The following is a 22,742-nucleotide window of genomic DNA, read 5'->3' on the forward strand; positions in this document are numbered from 1 at the left end:
AATATATGAATTAGAAACCCGACCCGAAATAATAAAAAATATTTTTATTCAATATATAAATAAGGTACGAAAAGATTGATGAGGGTAGTATAATCAAATTTCAATTCCCTCCAACAAGGGAATTGAATTACATCCATTCTTTGATAGAATTCACTTTCCCTCATTTGATGGAAGTTAAAGCCATGAGAGATTCTAATTCCCTTGAAAAACTTGAATCAAACATGGAAAAGTGATAGAATTAAATTTCAATTCAAAGGATTCCATCCAACCAAACACCACCTAAGTCTTTCGATAAATCTATAGTCTTTGTCGTTAAAATCTACAAAACATAGCCCTAATAATTCATGGGACAAGTAGGACACGTGGCACATGCGACCTTCAATCCTACTGTTTGACATCTCGTTTCTTGTTGTTTTCTTTGACATATCACATGAAACAAGAGTCTCGGCAAGAGTTCAGCGATTGGCCTCACGGATTGTTGGCAATAGGAACATTTGGTAACAATAATGACATTCCCGAGAATCCTCGACCCCGAGACGTCACCCGTCAAAATCCGTTGGAAATTCAAGTGGAGAAGGAGGCGTCTTCATCCGAGGATTTACACGAATTCACACCCGAAGAAGTCGGGAAACTAGAAAAGGAATTAACCAAACTCTTGTCCCGAAAACCCGCTTCCGATGTTAAAAAGGAACTGGCAAAACTACCATTGGATAGGTTTCTTAACTGTCTATCGAGCTTGGAAGTTGATAGGAGGATTAGCAATGCACTTTGCAGTGATTCGGGGGATAAATCGGACCAAGAAGACATTGTTCGAACCATCAGTGTTATCCTGGGCAGATGCAAAGACTTTTGTGCCGAAAATAAGAAGAAATCCATCGGGAAGAAATCGATTTCGTTCCTACTGAAGAAGATGTTTGTTTGCAGCAGTGGGTTTTCACCTGCACCGAGTTTGAGAGATACATTGCAGGAATAAAAAATGGAGAAGGTAAATTAAGCAGAGACGTGATTCTATATATTATAAACATTATAATTAACTGCGAACCTGTATCAGATTTTTTTAGCATTCAACAGCTTTTGAGGGTAATGCTTCGCAAGAAGATTTACAATCAAAACCCTTCTCGACCATTAGCCATGAAGAAATATTTAGAAGACAAAGAAGAACCCAGAAAACAATGAAGACGAAACGCTGAAGAGGAGTGAAATTGGATATAATTGGGTGAAGATAGATTCCGAGTGTAAGTTCTTTGGTTTTCATGGTAGATTTAATCATTAGCCAAAAACATGCACAAAGCCACAAACCACGTTTTTTAGTCTCATGTTATGGAATCTTATTGCAGATATTGTCCTGGAGATCTAAAAGCACCGAGATTTGCAGGTTCCCATGACCTAATCTACGATTCAGGACAGGAAGTTCAGATTCAGAGCAAGAATCAATTGTGATGAGTGGTGAATCAGAAGTTATAAGACAAAGAGAAGTGCATGATTCAGACAGGGATCTTTATTATAGCTATGCTTCCCCTTATTCTTCATGGTTGTAATTATGGATGCAATGCAACCCATGTTCATGAGGTATCTGCAATAGATATCTGTATTTCACTGGCAAAGCTCAACAGCTAGACATTATTTATTTGAATTTGATCATAAAAATTAATAATTTAAATTTATGCATTCAGTATAAGAGTAATTAAATATAATTTAGAAACATCAATTTAATAAAAGTCATATGAATTACATAAATTATTATTTATTATTTTCGATTGTGATAGAATATGCAATTACCAATTCATCCTATTTCTATAATTTTACATGTAAATTAGTTTAATTATATATATGCGATTCATCTTGGTGGTGGAGGAGTATCACCTTGCCTTTATTGTCTCAGTTAGATGGATTTACCGGTAATCTTTGGCCAATATTAGGAGATGGGCAATTCATAGATTTCTGGGCTGACATCTGGACTGTAGCTGCACCTCTTAAAATCTACTTTCCTCGAATTTTTGCTCTTGCTAGCAGGAAGACCGAAAAGGTGTGCGAGTTCGGTTATAAAATCAAAGATCGTTGGGAATGGAATATACAGCTTAGAAGAAGGCTTTTTGATCGGGAAATCGATGTGTGGAATAATTTCCTGAATGCGATTAACGATGCATCATCCAATTCTTTGAATAGGGATAGTGTCAGATGGACAGGGGACTCGTCAGGATTTTACACCACCAATTCTTTTTATAAATTGAATTTAGGAGATGGTGCAAATGTGGACAGGTTGTGGAAATTGGTAAGGACTGAGTTGATGAAGCGTGGAGTAGGCGGCTTATAATGGAACTGTTGTGCGTTGTGTAATAAAGAAGTAGAAACTGTTAATAACCTTTTTTGCCAGTGCGAAGTCTCTTAGAAAGTGTGGCAGGCGTGGTGTAGTCACTGGAACATTCAAGTAGTTATTCCCAAATCGATTGATATGCTATTAATCCTTTGGGAACATCTTCCAGTAAAATTGCCATCCAGCCCTTTTGGCAGGTAGCAGTCTTCGGAATTGTTTGGACTATTTGGTTGGAAAGGAATGAAGCTGCCTTTAATAATAAACAGTGCATCCAATCTCAGGTTTTTGATCTGGCTTTGCTTCGAATTGGTTCTTGAGTGAATAGTAAATGGCCAGATTCGATTTCATCCATTAATGAGTTTATCAGATTTCCATCGGCATCTTTTTTTTCCATCACAAATCTCATAGACCTAGATGGTTCTTGGGTGGCCCCGTCGCTTGGAATACTAAAGTTTAACGTTGATGGAGCAGTGAACGGGAGGTTAGGCATGGCTGGTATTGGTGGGGTACTCCGAGATCATAATGGTGTTTGCCCAGTTCTCTAAATCCATAGGGGAGTTGGACTTGATTAGCACGGAACTTGCCGCCATTTTGGAAGTGGACGAGATAATGTCAACAATAGTGGAGGTCCAACATAATAATCTGATCATTGAGTAAGACAATCTTTTTGCTGTAAATTGGATTAAAAATCTGAGTTCTTCCCATGCGCACCTCTTTGATTTAGTTAGTAATTGCAAAGCCATGTGCGTGCGTCATAATTGGGCCATTAAATTTATACACAGAGAGAGGAACATTGTTGCCGTAATCTGGCTAAAGAAGGAATTAGTATAGTTGTAGCACTGTTGTGGTTGAAAGCAAACGAGTAGAGGTAGCATCCTAATGGGAATGATCGGTCCGGGAAAATGATTGAACAAGATAGATTGTTTTTGTATTGTAGGATTGTTTTATTTTCCACTGAAGGAGTTGGGCCAAGGAGGTCGTGTAGTCAGATTTAAAGAACAATGTTAGGCATCATATTGTACTGCGTTGATTTGCTACTAGTGTGGGGCTGTCGGTTTAACATCTGGTTTGCTACTAGTTGCGTATCAACATCTGGTTTAAACTGCTGTTAGATGTTTAAGTGTGCAGGTCCCAGAGCTTGTATGGCGTCACTAGATAGCTATTGAAGCTTTGAAGTCACCACGTTCTCATCTGGTTTGCTGTGCTACGATTTGATGTCTGATGTTATTGATGGTGTGAGATGTAGTGTGTTCTCTTAGTATTGAGGAGTAGGTGATATGCATTTTAGAATCTGGTACAAGAGGTTTTTGAGCTCTAGATTACAGCAGTTCTCTTTCACTGAAATGGTATTTTGAATTTTATTTGGGTGGCTGCCGTTTCAAATCTGTTATGCTGGATTCTCGATATTGGCTTGAGTTTTGGTTCAAAGATGATTATTGCAGGTTGCCAGATTTTTTTTTTTTTTTTGTATTTGCTCTAGTAGTCTTTGACTTTGGAAGTTCGACAATCAGGTTTCAGTTAATTCCCTATTACCGCGGCGTTAGTTCTGGTATTTATGGCCTGATCTTTTATGGTCATATTGGTTGCTGTTTGGCTATCTGATATCATGACCGTGGCGTGCTGGTTAGTCTTATTTGGATGATGATTGGTCCTAGATTCTGATTATCTGTGGTTCATTGGCCTGGCGAATCCTTGCTATTCAAGTTTGGTGGTACGTGAGATTATTGCTTGCTGCGAGTATTGTTAATGTTGGTGATGGATATTTTGTTCTAATCCTAAATATGTCGTTCAAGGCCTGCGTAGGTTATTAGTAATGTGTATCGGGATCGAACAAAGGTACGTGATTGTTTTGTTTCGGTTAACAGTTTGGGCATTGACATGGTGCATTCCTTTTCTTTCATAAAAGTTTGTGAGAAGTTTTTTTAACGATCATAGTCATGTTATAATTTGTATGCGTCATCATTCAATAACATACTAAGTAAGTTCCTTTTAAAAAAAATATGATTACTCCTAATTCAAAAGTTGATGTATATTTTGTAATTAAATGAACAAAATAAAAAGTTAAACCCAACTTAAAAATATATATTATACTAATTAATTCACTTGAATAAAACTAGTTTTGGTACTGATCTTTAATAGCAATTTCCTTTTTTTTCATTTTCTATAGAAAATTGCCCAACTTTGGATAATAAAGTAAAAATATATATTTTATGGGTTATGAGTTATAATTGATTTAGGCATTGGATGAATTTCATGTTAAAATTTTTAAAGAGAGAGAGAGAGATAGAAGCTTTTGAGCTGCAAAATATTCCGAAATGAAATCAATTTCCACCATGTTAAACCCCACGACCTAATCCCCAACCCATTATTCCATCCGTCTCTAACTTTCTCGCATTTTCTCCGGCTTTCTCTCAATTTTCTCTCTTCCGGTGAAATTGGATCTGAGTGCTCTGATATATATACTTGTAGACACTCATTTTCGTCCATATTTATTTATTTATTTATTTATTTGTTTTTTATTTATATATTACATAATTTTGAAAACATTTTGAAAATATATGATATATAATTTTTAAAACATTTTAAAAACATTTATATATTATATAGTTTTAAAACGTTTTTGAAAAGAAATATAATATATAGTTTTCAAAACATTTTTGAAAATATACATATTATATAGTTTTTAAAACGTTTTGAAAATAAATATATAATATATAATTTTTTGAAAAACATTTTGAAATCATATATAATATGTAGTTTTTAAAACATTTTTAAAAATTATATGGTTTTAAAAAAAACACTTTTGAAAATTATATAGTTTTTTAAAATAATTTTTTAAATTTATATATAATATATAGTTTTTAAAAGAAACAGTTTTAAAAATGTATATTATATAGTTTTTATATTTATTATTATTATTATTATTATCATTATTTATTATTATTTATTATTATTTATTTTATTTTAATTTTTTTCCCGTTTCAGGTCCAAATGGGTCAACTGTCCACTCCAACAAGTCACGGTCAGGGTCCAAACACAGATGGGCATGATCTAGCCTGGTAAGTTTAGGGTTTGGAAACCCTGAATGATATCAGTTTCAACGGCGCCGCAAAACCAGGGAGATGAACGGTCAACAGTGCCAACGACCGGCCGAAATCCCCGGGACTGACCCATCCCGGGGTGACCGGCCACAACGGCCACGAGCACCCTTATTTCGGAACCGACAGGCCTCCGATGGGGGTATAAATACCCCGGTGAGGCCATGCAAATGGGGGGTAGCATCGAGAAGAGAAAAACATAGAAACCCACGGCGAGGGATCGACACCAAACGTCAACCACACACAGAACCACAGTACATCGAGAGCCATAACCAAACACAAGTCCAAACGAAACACAACCAGAACGCAAAATAAACCAAAACGGAGAACAAAAAAACCCACGAGGAACACTAAAGTACACAGAGAGAACAAACTGAGGCCAACATCGCACCAAACACCATCAACACAACAACACCAAGTATCAACAGTAAACGAGAACACAAGAACAAGGCGAAAACAGAACAAATCGAGCCATCACAGTGAGATAAAAAACCATTTAGGAAACTCAACACCAAGCAAAAAGAAACAAAAGATACGAAAAGTCTATTGTAGATCTACGGACTTTGAGGCGTTTCTAGACAAAACGAAGCCCGGATTCGTATCCGGGAGTGGAAGGCGCGTCGAAAGGAGACACCTTTTTCTCCTCAGGCACCGACGGACGACGGACGCCGCCGGTTAACGGCGACCTAGGCGGTGAAGCTTCACCGGATTCTGGGCTCAGCCGAAGCTGTTGAGAGAGCTCATCCTCTCCTCTCTCTTTTCTGGTTTTAAGGTAAGGAAACAAATGGTGATAAATGAGAAAATTAAGCCTTGTGATAGGGTTTATAAGACAAATGTGAAACGACGTCGTTTTAGCCTATAATACCCGTGTTTTTAAGCCTTAAAGGGGGTAATACCCTTTTTAGTCCCCCGATCTTTGTAATATGGCCATTTAATCATTTAATGGAGTTTTGATTTTCTGTTTTGGGCACTCATTCATCCTTCGTTTATATCTTAGTCCGTGTTTTATTTATTAATTATTTTATTTATTTATTTTTGGCTCATTTTAGTTGATATCTACTTTCATGACGTTTTTTACAATATCTAACCTTTCATTTTTTTTCTTTTTTTTTACTAATCTTCTTTTTGGTTTATTTTGTTAGTATTTTAATTAATTATTTACTTTTATTATTATTATTATTATTATTTTGATTTATTTAATATCTTTTTTATCATCTAACATTTTCTTTAACATTTTCAGTGGTCCTTTAAATCGGTCAAAGGTAAACAATTCGAATCGAGTATTTAAATTCTAATTTAATTTTTTTTTCGCATTCAAAGACAACCGATAAATTAATTGGTACCGAAAAGGGAGGTTCAAGGGTGCTAATCCTTCCTTGACCGTAATCGACTCCCGAACTCGACATGTCTCTGGTGCAACGCAGATCAGGTAAGAAATATGGTATCCGATCAACCCATTTGTTTTAAAATAAATGATCGGTGGCGACTCTTAACCCAATTCATTTTCAAGTCGAAGCCCAATTCCGGGCCCAACCAAAAGACGGTTACGACAGCTTGGCGACTCCGCTGGGGACAGGTAAGTGAGTCAGACCGAAATTAATTTTCGGTTGTCTTTTTATGCGAAAATGGAAAATTTAAATTTTAATTTAATTATTCAATTTTAATTATTTACCTTTGATTATTTTCGAGTAAATAGTTGTACTAACCGTTTTCTAATGATTTCAGCCTTTTAAACTCTTTTTTTCCTCCAAGGCTCTATACCCGAGTTTTAAACCCTATTTTAAGTAGGGGTGAAAGCGACGCATTCGTGTGAATTTATTCACCGCATATGCCTAGCAAGTAGTCTTCGGGATTCATATACCTTATGTCTTCGTGTGAATTTATTCTCCGCATAGACATAAGAGAATGTGTCCTCTCGAGTTTAACTTAGTCCACATGAGCTTGTAATAGGCTTAGGACTAAGGGTCTGGCAAGCCCAAGGGGGCACCGGCAAGGAGAACTCGAGTACCCTTTTTAGAACCTAAACCAGGAGAGTGCAGGGAATTAGAGCCCACCCCAAAACCTCATTCCAAACCCTAGGTTATTTTGTTTATTGCTCTATTTTCTGTTCAAAGCATGCGAACTAGACAAATATGCGGTTAGGATTTGTTTGAAATTAGCATGCAGAATAGAAAACATGTCCGGGTAGGAATGCTAAGCATGTTCGAGTAGATATCATGTGGGGTATGATTTTCATTTTTCCTGATTATTATTTTTTTTACCTCACTAACTCTTTTTATTTTTTTTTTATTTTTTTTCATTTTGTTCTCATCATTCGCATCATTTAAAACGAGGTGTTGATCCACCAAAAATGTGTTTGTTAAACGTAAATAATCTGCATTAACAGACAAAGGGTTTATAATACAAAGAGATAAAAAACTCAGAAGTCCAACCGTGGTCAAAGAATACTCAAAGGCAAAGTTGCAGGGGCAATACGAGGAAAAGGTCACTGACCCGGTCGCTCCTTTCGAAAACTACAAGAACAAGATGGTGAAACCCTAGCTGAGCTGGATGCCATCACTGACGAATTCAAGAAGCAAGCTTCGGATAGTTTCTCTCGATGGAGGGCTCCAATGACACTTTCGTTAGAAACAAACTCGGTAGAAAGTGAAAGTCGGAGATACAGTCCTTCAAGATCTTTTTTTTGGGGCAAGCATCTCATTATTTACACATTTTAGCCAAAGGAGCCAGAATGGTTCGACAGGATATTCAACTAGTGAAAAAGAAGAATCAACTTGTCAGAAGCTGTGCAGGATTTGTACCATCAAAAAAAGTTTTTTGTCTCTTTAGACGTAACACTTTTTTCACCAATGAGGGTTATTTAGAATAACAGGCACATTTTTTGGATCAATGCCTCGGACATTTCATGCATCATATATTTAGACATTTTGCATTTCTTATTTTCTTTGCATTTCGTTATTTTCTTTGCATTCACATTAACTAACATAAACATGTCTCATCAAAGGGAACAAATACTGGATACACCGCCTCAAGCATTGGACACACCCCATCCACATAACACTCGTTTGAAGAAGAAGATGATGGAAGCCAGAATTACACAAATCGAGGAGAATATGTTAAAACTACAGAAGGAGCTAGAAGACAAGATAAACCAGAACAGTCGAAATACTCTGGAAACAATCACAAAGAACCAGAGTCCTTGGTTGATCAGATCGTTGCCAAGTTAGTTGGCCTACAACAGACCAGTGCACCCGGGGCAGGTTCACCGGAAGGGGTAACTATACAACCTACCCCGCAAGTGGTTATCTCACCTGAAATCCTACCAGAACTTCGAGGGGACTCATCTGCTGCAAAAACAAAGCCCTTGTCCTCTGTATTTAACCCTAGGAACAATCCGGGTTATTACCATGTACCAGATTTGGATGAAGAGGAAAAAGCGAGGAAGATGGAGGAAAAAATCAAACAATTGGAGGACCAAATGAATATAGTCAAAGGAGACCGTGACTACCATGAAATCGATGCAACGGAACTTAGTCTAGTCCCGGACTTGGTTCTTCCCCCGAAATTTAAGTCCCCGGAGTTCGAGAAGTTTGACGGGAATAGTTGCCCATCTGCTCACATCACCATGTTCTGCCGAAAGATGACAGGATATGGAGGAAACGACCAACTCCTGATCCACTGCTTTCAGGATAGTCTATCGGGCTCAGCCATTCGGTGGTACAACCAGCTAAGCCGATCAAATATCAAGACCTGGAAGGACCTGGCCAAGTCATTTCTGGAACAATACAAGCATAACAATGACATAAGGCCAGATCAAGTTATGCTACAAAACATGGAAAAGAAGCATAACAAGAGTTTCAGGCAGTACGCACAAAAATGGAGGGACTTGGCTGTGCAAGTTCATCCACCGTTAGATGAAAAGGAAACCCGGAAACTTTTCGTGCAGACTCTGAAGGCTCCATACTTCGGGCATCTGGTGGCGATCACATCAGGAAGCTTTTCAGACTTGGTTATGGCCGGAGAAATGATTGAGTCGGCCATAAAGCAAGGCAAGATTAAGGATGGGGAAGCCAGTAAGAAGCCTCCTATGAGGGAGAGGGATGGAGAGGTTAACAACATCAAACACTCCAGCAAAGGTGTTACAATCTCCAGCCCAAAATCAACTGCAGCTGTACCGTTAGGTACTTCTAAACAAGATTCTAGGAGGGAAAGGGAACATTTCGACCCAATTCCCATGACCTACAAAGAGCTTTACCAGCAACTTCTTGACACCCATGTGGTGTCACCATATCCAGTAGAACCCATGAAGCCCTCATACCCCAAGTGGTATGATGAGAATGCGTATTGTGAATATCACGGCGGAGTCCCAGGGCACACAATTGAGAATTGTTACGCATTCAAGAGGGTTGTACAAAAGATGCGTAACCAGAACTGGATCGACTTCAAAAACTTGGGGGCATCCAAGTGAGGAATATCATTTCATCATTTGAGGCATTCTGTTTGACTTTGTTTTTCTTCCATTTTTTCTCAAGTTTTTGTAAAGACATTTTAATCAAATTTATGTTACTTTAAAAGATGTTAAACGGTTCAAAGTTACGAATCTTTGACGAAGTAACATGATTTAAAACAAGGACTTTGACCTTATCCAGAATATACCCTCAAACACCATACCCCGCTCTTGGAATTAACCAATATACCCTTTTCCTTTCATAAGATGCGGACAACACGGGGCATCATTTGCATATGACAATTACTATGTTTTTTTATTTAAGACTTTCAATGACGATGATGATATTTACAAATGAAAGAGTCGAGTAGGTGAATCCAGTTTAGGTCAGTTGCTTGAAAATTGAACTCTAAAGATGAAATTTTTTCAACAAATACCTAGGCTATAACAGGTTCTTCTTGACAATCTTAAGAAATTAAATCCGTAAAAACTGAGCTATTCCGCTAAGGCAATTGGTTATAGAGGAAACTTGAAAGCCCTGGTCTTATGAGTAGATTACGTTCAAACCATGACATTGCTCGGACACTTGGCAATTCGGTGTTTGCTCCACTGCTCTTGTCAGGCTGAAGACTCTGTGATGAAATGAACCCTTCAGTGACTTGATAAAACTGATTATAAGTGGTCCCTCTAAAGCAATTGGTTAATGCCCCGGCTTTATGGATCCAGCTTACCAGATAACGGCAAATTAAATCAAATTTATCTGAGCAAGAAATTTTCGGTAATGTTGGACTAAGGGAGTTAAGGAACATCTGTTATAGTTGACTACACACGAGCACTCAAGAATTTTATTTTTAGACCGATATTTTTTTTGCACTGCCTTTGTTGGAGAAGCCTAAAAAGCTTGAACAAATGGAAGATTTCAGAGGACCGAAATAAAATGTCTAGTAATTGGTCATTCTAGTTGCGTCATTTTGTCCGCACCCAAATGAGATGCCAAAGCATATTTCGATATTTAAAAAAAATGACATTTTGGGTTACCAAAACCTTAGAAAGGAGGCCAACCTAAAGCCAACTCATCCATTTGAACATTTGTCAAAGATTTGTAACTCTGAAAGCATTAAAAGAGCTCTTGATTCCTTTGATATTTTTTGAACTCACATTTACAATTTAATTCAATTGCGAACAATATTTTACAACATTTTTATCATTTCTCTCTCCTAAAACAAGAAAAATGAGAAAAACATTTTCAAGCAGAACAGTCTCAGATATGAAAGGTCTGTAAAGTCAAAGCTCGGGAAGCAAATAGGGCACGATCCATTCCAAGGACCAGATTGACAGGCTAAACATGAGACTCCATCCAAGAAATAACACATAATTCATTCATGTTGCATGCATCTTAGACATACTTAGGTGCATCACATTCGTCATTTTGGCATACATGATTTTTTGCAGCTTTTAGAATCAAGTTTCAACTTCAGGATGAAAGATACTCGATTCACAAGCGCCTTTGAAGAACGATGGTGTAACTCAGCAGCAAGAAGCTACACCTCAACCGACTTTACATATCTACAGATCTCAGAACCAATTTCAGATGGGTTCGAGAACCAATTCAGATCAAATTCAGTTCAGCTCAACTCAACAATGAGCAACATGTTTCCAGTTTATGTCTTCAAGCCATATTTCAATTCCCCGACGGAAGATATTTGGCTGTCAGAATTCATCAACGGGCTTTCCCATAAAATGGGAGTCATCCAAAGATTGTCTTACTTGGTTCTCGCTCAGAGGAACCACCTGAAGAATCATGACCGGCTTCGACCCGTTAAGGGAAGCCATTTTTTTAAACAAACTATTTGCAGCATAGCTTAAGTCGAGAAGGGCTATCTGCCAAAGTCCCCCGAGTTTGATTACACTCAGCTTCGAGGGCACATCATTTACAGCATAACTCAAGGCTAGAAGGGTTATCTGTGACCAAAAGACCTTTGAGTTCGACTACGCTCAGCTCAACGGCATATCATTTGCAGTATAGTTTAAGTCGAGAAGGGCTATCTGCCAAAGACCCCCGAGTTTGATTACACTCAGCTTCGAGGGCATATCATTTGCAGCATAACTTAAGTCGAGAAGGGTTATCTGCCAACCAAGGACCTTTGAGTTCGACTACGCTCAGCTCTAAGGCACATCATTTGCAGCATAGCTTAAGTCGAGAAGGGCTATCTGCCAAAGACCCCCGAGTTCGATTACACTCAGCTTCGAGGGCACATCATTTGCAGTATAACTTAAGTCGAGAAGGGTTATCTGCCAACCAAAGACCTTTGAATTCGACTACGCTCAGCTCAACGGCACATCATTTGCAGTATAGCTTAAGTCGAGAAGGGCTATCTGCCAAAGACCCCCGAGTTCGATTACACTCAGCTTCGAGGGCACATCATTTGCAGCATAACTTAAGTCGAGAAGGGTTATCTGCCAACCAAAGACCTTCTAGTTCGACTACGCTCAGCTCCAAGGCATATCATTTGCAGCATAACTTAAGTCTAGAAGGGTTATCTGCCAACCAAAGACCTTTGAGTTCGACTACGCTCAGCTCAACGGCACATCATTTGCAGTATAGCTTAAGTCGAGAAGGGCTATCTGCCAAAGACCCCCGAGTTCGATTACACTCAGCTTCGAGGGCACATCATTTGCAGCATAACTTAAGTCGAGAAGGGTTATCTGCCAACCAAAGACCTTCGAGTTCGACTACACTCAGCTCCAAGGCATATCATTTGCAGCATAACTTAAGTCGAGAAGGGTTATCTGCCAACCAAAGACCTTCGAGTTCGACTACGCTCAGCTCCAAGGCATATCATTTGCAGCACAACTTAAGTCTAGAAGGGTTGTCTGCCAACAAAAGACCTTTGAGTTCGACTACACTCAGCTCAATGGCACATCATTTGCATCATAACTTAAGTCGAGAAGGGTTATCTGCTAAAGACCTTCGAGTTCAATTATATTCAACTTAGAGGCAAACCAAGCTTACAGAATAGCTCAAGGCAAGAAGGGCTATCTGTCAATAAAATTATCGAGTTCGATTCCATTCAGCTCGATGACACATCATTCACTACTGTCCGGTTGCATTCGAAGCTTTCAAGTCAAGAATAAGACTCGGGTTAGCCGTGCCTTAGTGGCAAGAAACCGCTTTCCGACAGTATAACTTAAGTTGATAAAAGCTATCTGTCAGCGAATACCTTTCGAGTTCGATTTCATTCAGCTCAAAATCAACCACTGGGTAGAGTCCAGGTACTATTTTCCATTCGAGTTTTAACCAAGGTCTTTAAACCGGGAAAAATACCAAAGTTGGCTATAATTTGGCAACGAGAAGCCACGTTCCGATTCAAATTCCGAACTACAGCTTCAATTCCAAATCATTTCACGATGGACTCGACTTCACGACGGAGGAGCCATCCACAACCCAATTCGACAGGGAGTTATTATTCATCTCCACCGAACGAAAATTTGTGTTTTTTTATCTTTGTCCTATTTTTCGTTCCACGAAAAAGGAAAAAGAACGAAAAATAGGACAAAGAGGGGCAGCTGTAAACACTCATTTTCGTCCATATTTATTTATTTATTTATTTGTTTTTTATTTATATATTACATAATTTTGAAAACATTTTGAAAATATATGATATATAATTTTTAAAACATTTTAAAAACATTTATATATTATATAGTTTTAAAACGTTTTTGAAAAGAAATATAATATATAGTTTTCAAAACATTTTTGAAAATATACATATTATATAGTTTTTAAAACGTTTTGAAAATAAATATATAATATATAATTTTTTGAAAAACATTTTGAAAGCATATATAATATGTAGTTTTTAAAACATTTTTAAAAATTATATGGTTTTAAAAAAAACACTTTTGAAAATTATATAGTTTTTTAAAATAATTTTTTAAATTTATATATAATATATAGTTTTTAAAAGAAACAGTTTTAAAAATGTATATTATATAGTTTTTATATTTATTATTATTATTATTATTATTATTATTATTATCATTATTTATTATTATTTTTTATTACTTATTTTATTTTATTTTTTTCCCGTTTCAGGTCCAAATGGGTCAACTATCCAGTCCAACAAGTCACGGTCAGGGTCCAAACACAGATGGGCCTGATCCAGCCTGGTAAGTTTAGGGCTTGGAAACCCTGAATGATATCAGTTTCAACGGCGCCGCAAAACCAGGGAGATGAACGGCCAACAGTGCCAACGACCGGCCGAAATCCCCGGGACTGACCCATCCCGGGGTGACCGGCCACAACGGCCACGAGCACCCTTATTTCGGAACCGACAGGCCTCCGATGGGGGTATAAATACCCCGGTGAGGCCATGCAAAGGGGGGGTAGCATCGAGAAGAGAAAAACACAGAAACCCACGGCGAGGGATCGACACCAAACGTCAACCACACACAGAACCACAGTACATCGAGAGCCATAACCAAACACAAGTCCAAACGAAACACAACCAGAACGCAAAATAAACCAAAACGGAGAACAAAAAAACCCACGAGGAACACTAAAGTACACAGAGAGAACAAACCGAGGCCAACATCGCACCAAACACCATCAACACAACAACACCAAGTATCAACAGTAAACGAGAACACAAGAACAAGGCGAAAACAGAACAAATCGAGCCATCACAGTGAGATAAAAAACCATTTAGGAAACTCAACACCAAGCAAAAAGAAACAAAAGATACAAAAAGTCTATTGTAGATCTACGGACTTTGAGGCGTTTCCAGACAAAACGAAGCCCGGATTCGTATCCGGGAGTGGAAGGCGCGTCGAAAGGAGACACCTTTTTCTCCTCAGGCACCGACGGACGACGGACGTCGCCGGTTAACGGCGACCTAGGCGGTGAAGCTTCACCGGATTCTGGGCTCAGCCGAAGCTGTTGAGAGAGCTCATCCTCTCCTCTCTCTTTTCTGGTTTTAAGGTAAGGAAACAAATGGTGATAAATGAGAAAATTAAGCCTTGTGATAGGGTTTATAAGACAAATGTGAAACGACGTCGTTTTAGCCTATAATACCCGCGTTTTTAAGCCTTAAAGGGGGTAATACCCTTTTTAGTCCCCGATCTTTGTAATATGGCCATTTAATCATTTAATGGAGTTTTGATTTTATGTTTTGGGCACTCATTCATCCTTCGTTTATATCTTAGTCCGTGTTTTATTTATTAATTATTTTATTTATTTATTTTGGCTCATTTTAGTTGATATCTACTTTCATGACGTTTTTTACAATATCTAACCTTTCATTTTTTTCTTTTTTTTACTAATCTTCTTTTTGGTTTATTTTGTTAGTATTTTAATTAATTATTTACTTTTATTATTATTATTATTATTATTTTGATTTATTTAATATCTTTTTTATCATCTAACATTTTCTTTAACATTTTCAGTGGTCCTTTAAATCGGTCAAAGGTAAACAATTCGAATCGAATATTTAAATTCTAATTTAATTTTTTTTTCGCATTCAAAGACAACCGATAAATTAATTGGTACCGAAAGGGCAGTTCAAGGGTGCTAATCATTCCTTGACCGTAATCGACTCCCGAACTCGACATGTCTCTGGTGCAACGCAGATCAGGTAAGAAATAGGGTATCCGATCAACCCAGTTGTTTTAAAATAAATGATCGGTAGCGACTCTTAACCCAATTCATTATCAAGTCGAAGCCCAATTCCGGGCCCAACCAAAAGACGATTACGACAATACTTTTTTTTACGCCAACACCACTTAGTCCCTTCAAACCGGAAGAGAAAAATAAACCTCAATTCCTTAACTTCCGAGGGTTTCCACTTAGGGTTTATTCTTCTTCTTGGATCTAGGACTATTGGAATCTTTGGTTTTGGATAATTCGTGATATTTACTCCTTTGGGTTGCTTTTGTTTTTCTGGAGGGATTTTATATTGTTAAATTTTTGGAGTTCGGGGTTAGATTATAAAAGGGAAATTCTCAATAGCCAATGCCATATTTGGGTAATTGGTATTTGAAAGGTTTATTGTCTGCGTTTTTTTTTGGTTTGGCGAGACCGAAAAAAGGTGATCAATGTCTTGGGCAGGCCCTGAAGATATCTACCTCTCTACTTCTCTTGCCAGTTATCTTGACAGTATGCCTGTTCACTCTTTTGTTTTTGCTGTTAAGTTTATTGTGTCCTTTATTCTTCCCTACAAATATTGTTTCTTTCGGCATTGGCTTTGAGTTGTTCTAGTAAGTGTAGTTGTTCTGTCTTATATGCTGATGGGTTGTTGAATTTCTACTTGTATGCTTAATCTCATGTAGGATTCTTCTTCATTTAATTATTTATGATTCTGCAATCCACTGGAGAATTTGGATTTTGTATATGATGTCTTTTTGGATGATCCGTATATTAGTTAATAGTCCACAAGATTTAGTAGAAGCCATTAATTAAAAGTTTGATTTAATTCTATTAGAGTTAAGTGGGACGTGGATGAGTCTTTGGGGTTGTGGAAGAAAATTGAAACTTTTTCAAGCTTCAAGGTATTGGCCAGTGGCATGACTTTTTGTATTGATAGTCATTGTTGTGGAGCTATCTGAATTCTGATATTGTCTCCATGACTTTTCTTTATTTTACTTGTCATTGCTGCCAAGCTTAGATCTTTGTTAGAGCATTTAGATGTAGTATTAGAGTCAAGGTTCAAACATATGTTTTGAGACTATTTTGTGTTTCCAGTTGCTGATATCTCACTCTTCCATATATGATGCAGGGAAACTTTTAGTGCTCCTGCGAGATGGTCGGAAGCTTATGGGAATATTGCGCTCATTTGACCAATTTGGTAATGTTTTCTTGTCACCTAACCTTCTGGACCTGACATGCCTACCAGTTTTATCTGTTCCTGACAATTTTAAATATGTTTCAGCCAATGCTGTTCTTGAGGGTGCTTGTGAAAGAGTTATAGTTGGTGATCTTTACTGTGATATCCCTTTAGGTCTATATGTAATCCGTGGGGAGAATGTTGTCTTGATTGGTGAACTGGTATGTCGTTATTAAGTTATATAATTTCATTGATTTCCATTAGCCTTTTTAATTTGTATCACATTTTGGAATCTATAATTTGCATTTAATTTTTTAGGATTTGGAGAGAGAGGAACTTCCTCCGCATATGACTCGTGTTTCTGTTGCAGAAATAAGAAGGGTAAGAGTCATTCTTTGATTTCTTTCTATGAATTATGTGTGTCCATTAGCAACAATATAAGAGTTTCCCTGAGAAAATTTTGGTTCACTGAATACCCATAAGTTCGTCTTAATCTTCTTATTTCCCCTGACCGTCTTAAATTTCTATGTGAACATGCATTATTATTATTATTATTATTTACGATTTTGAACTGCTGCCATGTAGAAAAACTAGAGAGTAACATTAATATACTTTGAAATCAAGACATTCAGATTCTTAGATACATTTAACTTTTAAGCATTCACATCGATCTTCAACATGAGGATGGTGGAAGATAATGGTCATGCAGTGAATAATTTTGTTGTGTACTGATATTGGTCAAATGGGAGCTTAATCAGGTATTTACTATGATGCTGTCCATAAATTCTGATGTCTGTAATAAGGAAGTCCAAATTAAGGAAATTCTAACCATCTATCATACATGGAAAAACTTTTGTTTGGAAAAATCATCTTCTTCACTGATGATAGAAGTAAAATGTCTGTACTTGTCTGTTGGTTCTTTTGATGGTATGTTTGTCAATATGTAGTTAACTTTCTGTTATGGTCGGAGAAGAAGAAGAACGGCAAGGAGAGGAGGATTTGGGAATGGATGAGCGAGGAGAGAAATTGGGAATGGACGAGCAAGGGGAGAAATTGGGAATGGATGCGCAAGGGTTAGGGATTGGAAAATGTAAATTGGGAATTGAAGCACGTGAAGGGCATATGATTAACTTACCGGATGAGTTGGAGCAGGCTGAGTGGATCCAGGAAGAGTTGGAGCAGTCCGAGTCAGAAGGCCAATACCTGCAGAAGAAAGGAAGGGATAAGTAGAGTTGTTAGAATATGTTATAAAGGACAGCCACCTGGCATTATTAGAATTACCGTACAACCATTGTAACTAAATAAGACCTGACTTGAGGCATTTTCTTCCTCATGCAATGAATGAATGACTGTTTCCTTCTCTCAATTCTCTCATTTTTTTCTCGAACCTCAATCTATTTCTCTTATTCCATAACAAATTGGTATCAGGAGCCTTAATTCCTGGCAAATTGCAAACTGGATGTGCAAAAGAAAAACCACACCATTGTAGAATCTACTGATCTCTCTGCCATCAAAAAGCAGATTGAGGACTTAAAGAAAACAGTGCTGCAAGCAAATGAGGAAACCAACCCTCCCAAGTGGTGGGAGGCACAAGATAAACGTATCAGTTCGTTGGAGTCTAGGATGACAACGACTCAAAGCTACATGGAGCAGATATTGGGGATTTTGACAGGGAGGACGAAGGAGCAAGTCCAAAACAGCCCTGGAATTGAGCAGATGTTGCATATGGCAATAGAAGATACAAATGATAGGTATCAAGTGTTCGATAAATTGCCAAAACCAAAGGTAGATGTACCAGTGCAACAGAGCTACCTGTGGTACAGTTCAAGCAGTGGTGATTCTGATTCCCAGGTCACCAGACTCTACAAAGACAGAGAGCAACCTGTAGCAGGAAATTACTATCCAATTAACCTTGGAATTTATATGGTGGATAAGAAATTTGAACTATCCGTGTTGGTTGATCGTGCCACAGGAGGATCAAGTATTAAAGATGGAGAAATGGAACTCATGTTTCACGGGCGAATGATTGTTGATGATTCGAAAGGAGTAGGCGAAGTCCTGACAAAAGTGTCTCTGCGGGAACCACAAGCGAGGTACTTGATTTTCAATATGATGAAATAGTGAGTGTAGGTTATTTCAATGCCATTGAGACTATAAAGAACCATGTAGAAGATGATGACCCTTACAAGTTTAGATTATTGCTAATGGGAATTAATCTTAAAGATGCGCTAATAGAGGTCAAGAAGATAATTGGAAAGGGCAGTGGTTTTGTAGCTGTGGAGATTCCATTTACTTTTCCTGCCAAATGTATTTTGGAAATTTCGTGGGAAGAAGCCCGCCAACTTGGCCATAACATATTGATCCTTGGGCATACTATGGTTATGAACACTCTACAGGGTGAGTGGGTCTCTGTTGTTGATGACTGGATTCCATGTGAATCACCTGGCGAACTAGCATTTGCGACCAACAAGAAGGCTAATGAATTATGGGTTTCTATATTGGAGAAGGTGTATGCAAAATTGCATGGTTCTTATGAGGCACTAGAAGGCGGGCTTGTTCAGGATGCACTTGTTGATCTTACTGGAGGTGCCGGTGAGGAGATCGACATGAGAAGTTCCGAGGCCCAGTTGGATCTTGCCAGTGGTAGATTATGGTCTCAGTTGTTGCGATTTAAACAAGAAGGATTTCTTCTTGGTGATGGAAGTCCATCAAGCTCTGATGTGAAGGTTTTTTCCAGTGGCATTGTACAAGGACATGCGTACTCGTTACTGCAGGTAAGAGAGGTGGATGGATACAAGCTTATTCAAATTCGAAACCCTTGGGCTAATGAAGTTGAATGGAATGGTCCATGGTCTGATTCATCTTCGGAATGGACGGATAGGATGAGGCACAAGCTGAAGCATGTTCCTCAGTCAAACGGTGGTATATTCTGAATGTCATGGCAAGACTTCCAAATTCACTTCAGGTCAATATATGTATGTCGGGTCTATCCTCCTGAGATGCAATATTCTGTCCATGGATAATGGCGTGGTTACAGTGCTGGTGACTGTCAAGATTATAATTTGTGGCAACAAAATTCCCAATTACGATTGAGGGAAACTAGTCCAGATGCTTCTTATCCGATTCATGTGTTCATCACCTTAACTCAGGGTGTTAGCATTCTGGAATTTTTGAATGAAAAGATAAGTAAGCTACTCTCTGGTGATGACACTAAGGCAGTCCAGAAAATTGTTATCTCCATCGGGCATATGTGTGTGAAAGAAACTTCTGCTTCTAACATGAAAATTGCGCTTGATTTGATTTTCAGCCTTTGTCGTTCAAAGGTTGAGGATATTTTAATTGCAGCTGGAGAAGCTCTATCATTTCTCTGGGGTGGTGTTCCTGTAACTTCTGATGTGATTCTCAAGACCAACTTTAGTTCACTTTCTATGTCTTCAAATTTTCTTTTGGGTGACACATCAATGAAGAAAAACCTGGTTGATGCACTTGTTACCACTTTGACTGGTTCTGGAAAGAGGAAAAGAGCGATCAAGTTGGTTACTTGGAGGTATTTCAAGAGGTCACTATTGGTGAAAGCCTTAGTGGAGGGAAACTTAGCACTTACAAGGAGCTTTGTAATCTTGCAAATGAGATGGGACAACAAAATTTAATTTATAAATTTATGGATTTGGCTAATTATCAAGCCTCACTAAATTCCAAGAGAGGTGTTGCTTTTGAATTTTCTGAGATAGCCAAGCAAGCCGGTGATGCTCTTCAACCACATTTAAGAGTATTGATTCCAAGGCTTGTTCGCTACCAATATGATCCTGATAAAAATGTGCAAGATGCTATGGCACATTTATGGAAAGCACTAGTGGTTGATCCTAAGAGGGCTATTGATAAAAATCTGGAAATTATTTTTGATGATCTTCTAATACAATGTGGATCCAGGCTTTGGTGTTCTCGTGAGGAATTGGGCCTTGCCCTTGCAGATATTATCCAAAGTCGAAAATTTGATCAGGTTGGGAAGTATTTGAAGAAAATATGGGTGGTTGCTTTTCGTGCTATGGATGACATCAAAGAAACTGTGTGAAATGCTGGTGACAAAGTATGTCGTGCTGTAGCCTCACTAACAATAAGGCTCTGTGATGTGTCCCTTACTGAAGCATCAGATGCAAGCCAATCGATGGATATTGTTCTTCCCTTTTTGCTTGCAGAAGGCATATTGAGTAAAGTTGACAGTATCAGGAAAGAACTATGGGAGTTGTTAGCTTCAATTATAAGAAGGAAAAACCATGGGCAGTCTATGGTTCACTTCATTCTCAAACCCAAGGAAAACATGAATCAAAGGTTAAAGGCATGGGGTGTGAAGGGACAAAGCAAATGGAAATTTATAGAAATTTGAAGGTCGGGGGTCGAGTTTACTTGAAATTCCAGTCTTACCATCAAACCTCACTTGCTCTTCGAAAGGGATTAAAGCTGGCAGCAAGGTTCTATGGTTCTATAGGGATCGACAAACGTAGGGAGCGGGAACACAATCAGATACCGTGGATGAAATTAGAATTGGAAAAAGTTACGGTGGTAAATTATATTGTACTTCTAGCACAATTCTCAGATTTTGAGATCATCTCGTGGGGCGGGTATTGTTATGGTCGGAGAAGAAGAAGAAACGGCAAGGAGAGGAGGATTTGGGAATGGACGAGCGAGGGGAGAAATTGGGAATGGATGCGCAAGGGTTAGGGATTGGAAAATGTAAATTGGGAATTGAAGCACGTGAAGGGCATATGATTAACTTACCGGATGAGTTGGAGCAGGCTGAGTGGATCCAGGAAGAGTTAGAGCAGTCCGAGTCAGAAGGCCAATACCTACAGAAAAAAGGAAGGGATAAGTAGAGTTGTTAGAATCTGTTAAAAAGGACAGCCACCTGGCATTATTAGAATTACCGTACAACCATTGTACTAAATAAGACCTGACTTGAGGTATTTTCTTCCTCATGCAATGAATGAATGACTGTTTCCTTCTCTCAATTCTCTCGAACCTCAATCTATTTCTCTTATTCCAGAACACTTTCTTGTTAATTAGTTTGGCCCTTAGAAGAATTGAAGTTTATAAGAAATTGGTTGTATCGGACCTCCTCTCAACACAGTTTCTTGGGTTGGATTGGCATGGTTCCTACGGTGGGAGTTATTTATCAACAGCTGCATTTTCATAATTCTCCAGATGTGATATTTTATATATACACAGATTTCTAGTGCATTTTTACGCATCACTATCAGTTGAACTAAATGTTCAAAATGTTCAAACACAATTAATTAAAATATCTTATTGGTCTATATTTTCTCCCAGCTTGTTATTCTTTATTGATGGAAACTCTGTTTTTGGCAAGAATATATCTTTATATATAAATATATGTTTTGAAGTATTTATAGTTGGATTTTGAGTTTCATCAATAAAAAGCACTGAAACTTGTGCAGGCACAGAAAGCAGAAAGCGAGGCAACAGATCTCAAAGGTACAATGAGGAAAAGAATGGAGTTTCTTGATTTGGACTAACGCATATTCCCTGCAACCTGTTTTAGGTATCCACAAGTTTTATGGAGGAGGTTGGTGTAGTAGATGTGTTGTGTAGGCTAGAAGATCCTCCATCTCCCTCTCAGCATCCAGTTATTGTAACATTTGTGAACAATGCATCTGACAAGGCTTAGCCTCCATTTGCTGGTGCCTTAAATTTAGTTTTGGACACTAGTTGGATATTTTCACTTATGGGTATTCTCCGAAGTTATTTTCTCTCATATAAGTGTTTTGAACAATACATCTGACATGTTGAATTAGCTCCATCCTCATACGGAGGCTTTGGTTTGAAATGTTGGAATAATATTTAACAAAAAGAGAGAATATTCAGAAGCATGTAATGAGATGATCATCCTGTTAAGTAAATCAAGAAATTACTCTACTTGCTCCAATGGTGGTCCTCACCTTGTCATCGTAATTTCTTTTTTAACCGTCACCATGGAAATTCAGTAATTTTTTAAATATAAAAGTAAATGTTTAAATTATATCATTTTTTCCATTTCAACTTTACAA

At 38.0% G+C, this 22,742-nt stretch overlaps 1 protein-coding gene and 1 pseudogene across 2 annotated transcripts; both read left to right on the plus strand.

Moving 5' to 3' along the window:
• Positions 1–361: 361 nt before the first annotated feature.
• Positions 362–2,859, plus strand: LOC120196381 (annotated as a pseudogene).
• A 12,768-nt stretch (positions 2,860–15,627) lies between these two features.
• On the plus strand, positions 15,628–22,435 carry LOC120196271 (sm-like protein LSM1B). 2 transcript variants are annotated; one of them, XM_039198112.1, is made up of 5 exons: positions 15,628–16,013; positions 16,633–16,701; positions 16,786–16,901; positions 16,999–17,061; positions 22,134–22,435. In XM_039198112.1, exons 1-5 carry the CDS (start codon positions 15,953–15,955, stop codon positions 22,209–22,211), a joined length of 387 nt encoding a protein of 128 aa, XP_039054043.1. In that variant the 5' UTR covers positions 15,628–15,952; the 3' UTR covers positions 22,212–22,435. The 2 variants fall into 2 exon arrangements, with proteins under 2 accessions (XP_039054043.1, XP_039054042.1); XM_039198111.1 differs by having other exon boundaries at positions 16,633–16,901; positions 22,134–22,431.
• Positions 22,436–22,742: the final 307 nt, after the last annotated feature.

The sequence above is a fragment of the Hibiscus syriacus genome, unplaced genomic scaffold (genome assembly GCF_006381635.1).
Source record: "Hibiscus syriacus cultivar Baekdansim isolate YM2019G1 unplaced genomic scaffold, ASM638163v2 tig00117032_pilon, whole genome shotgun sequence".
Classification (NCBI taxonomy): domain Eukaryota; kingdom Viridiplantae; phylum Streptophyta; class Magnoliopsida; order Malvales; family Malvaceae; genus Hibiscus; species Hibiscus syriacus.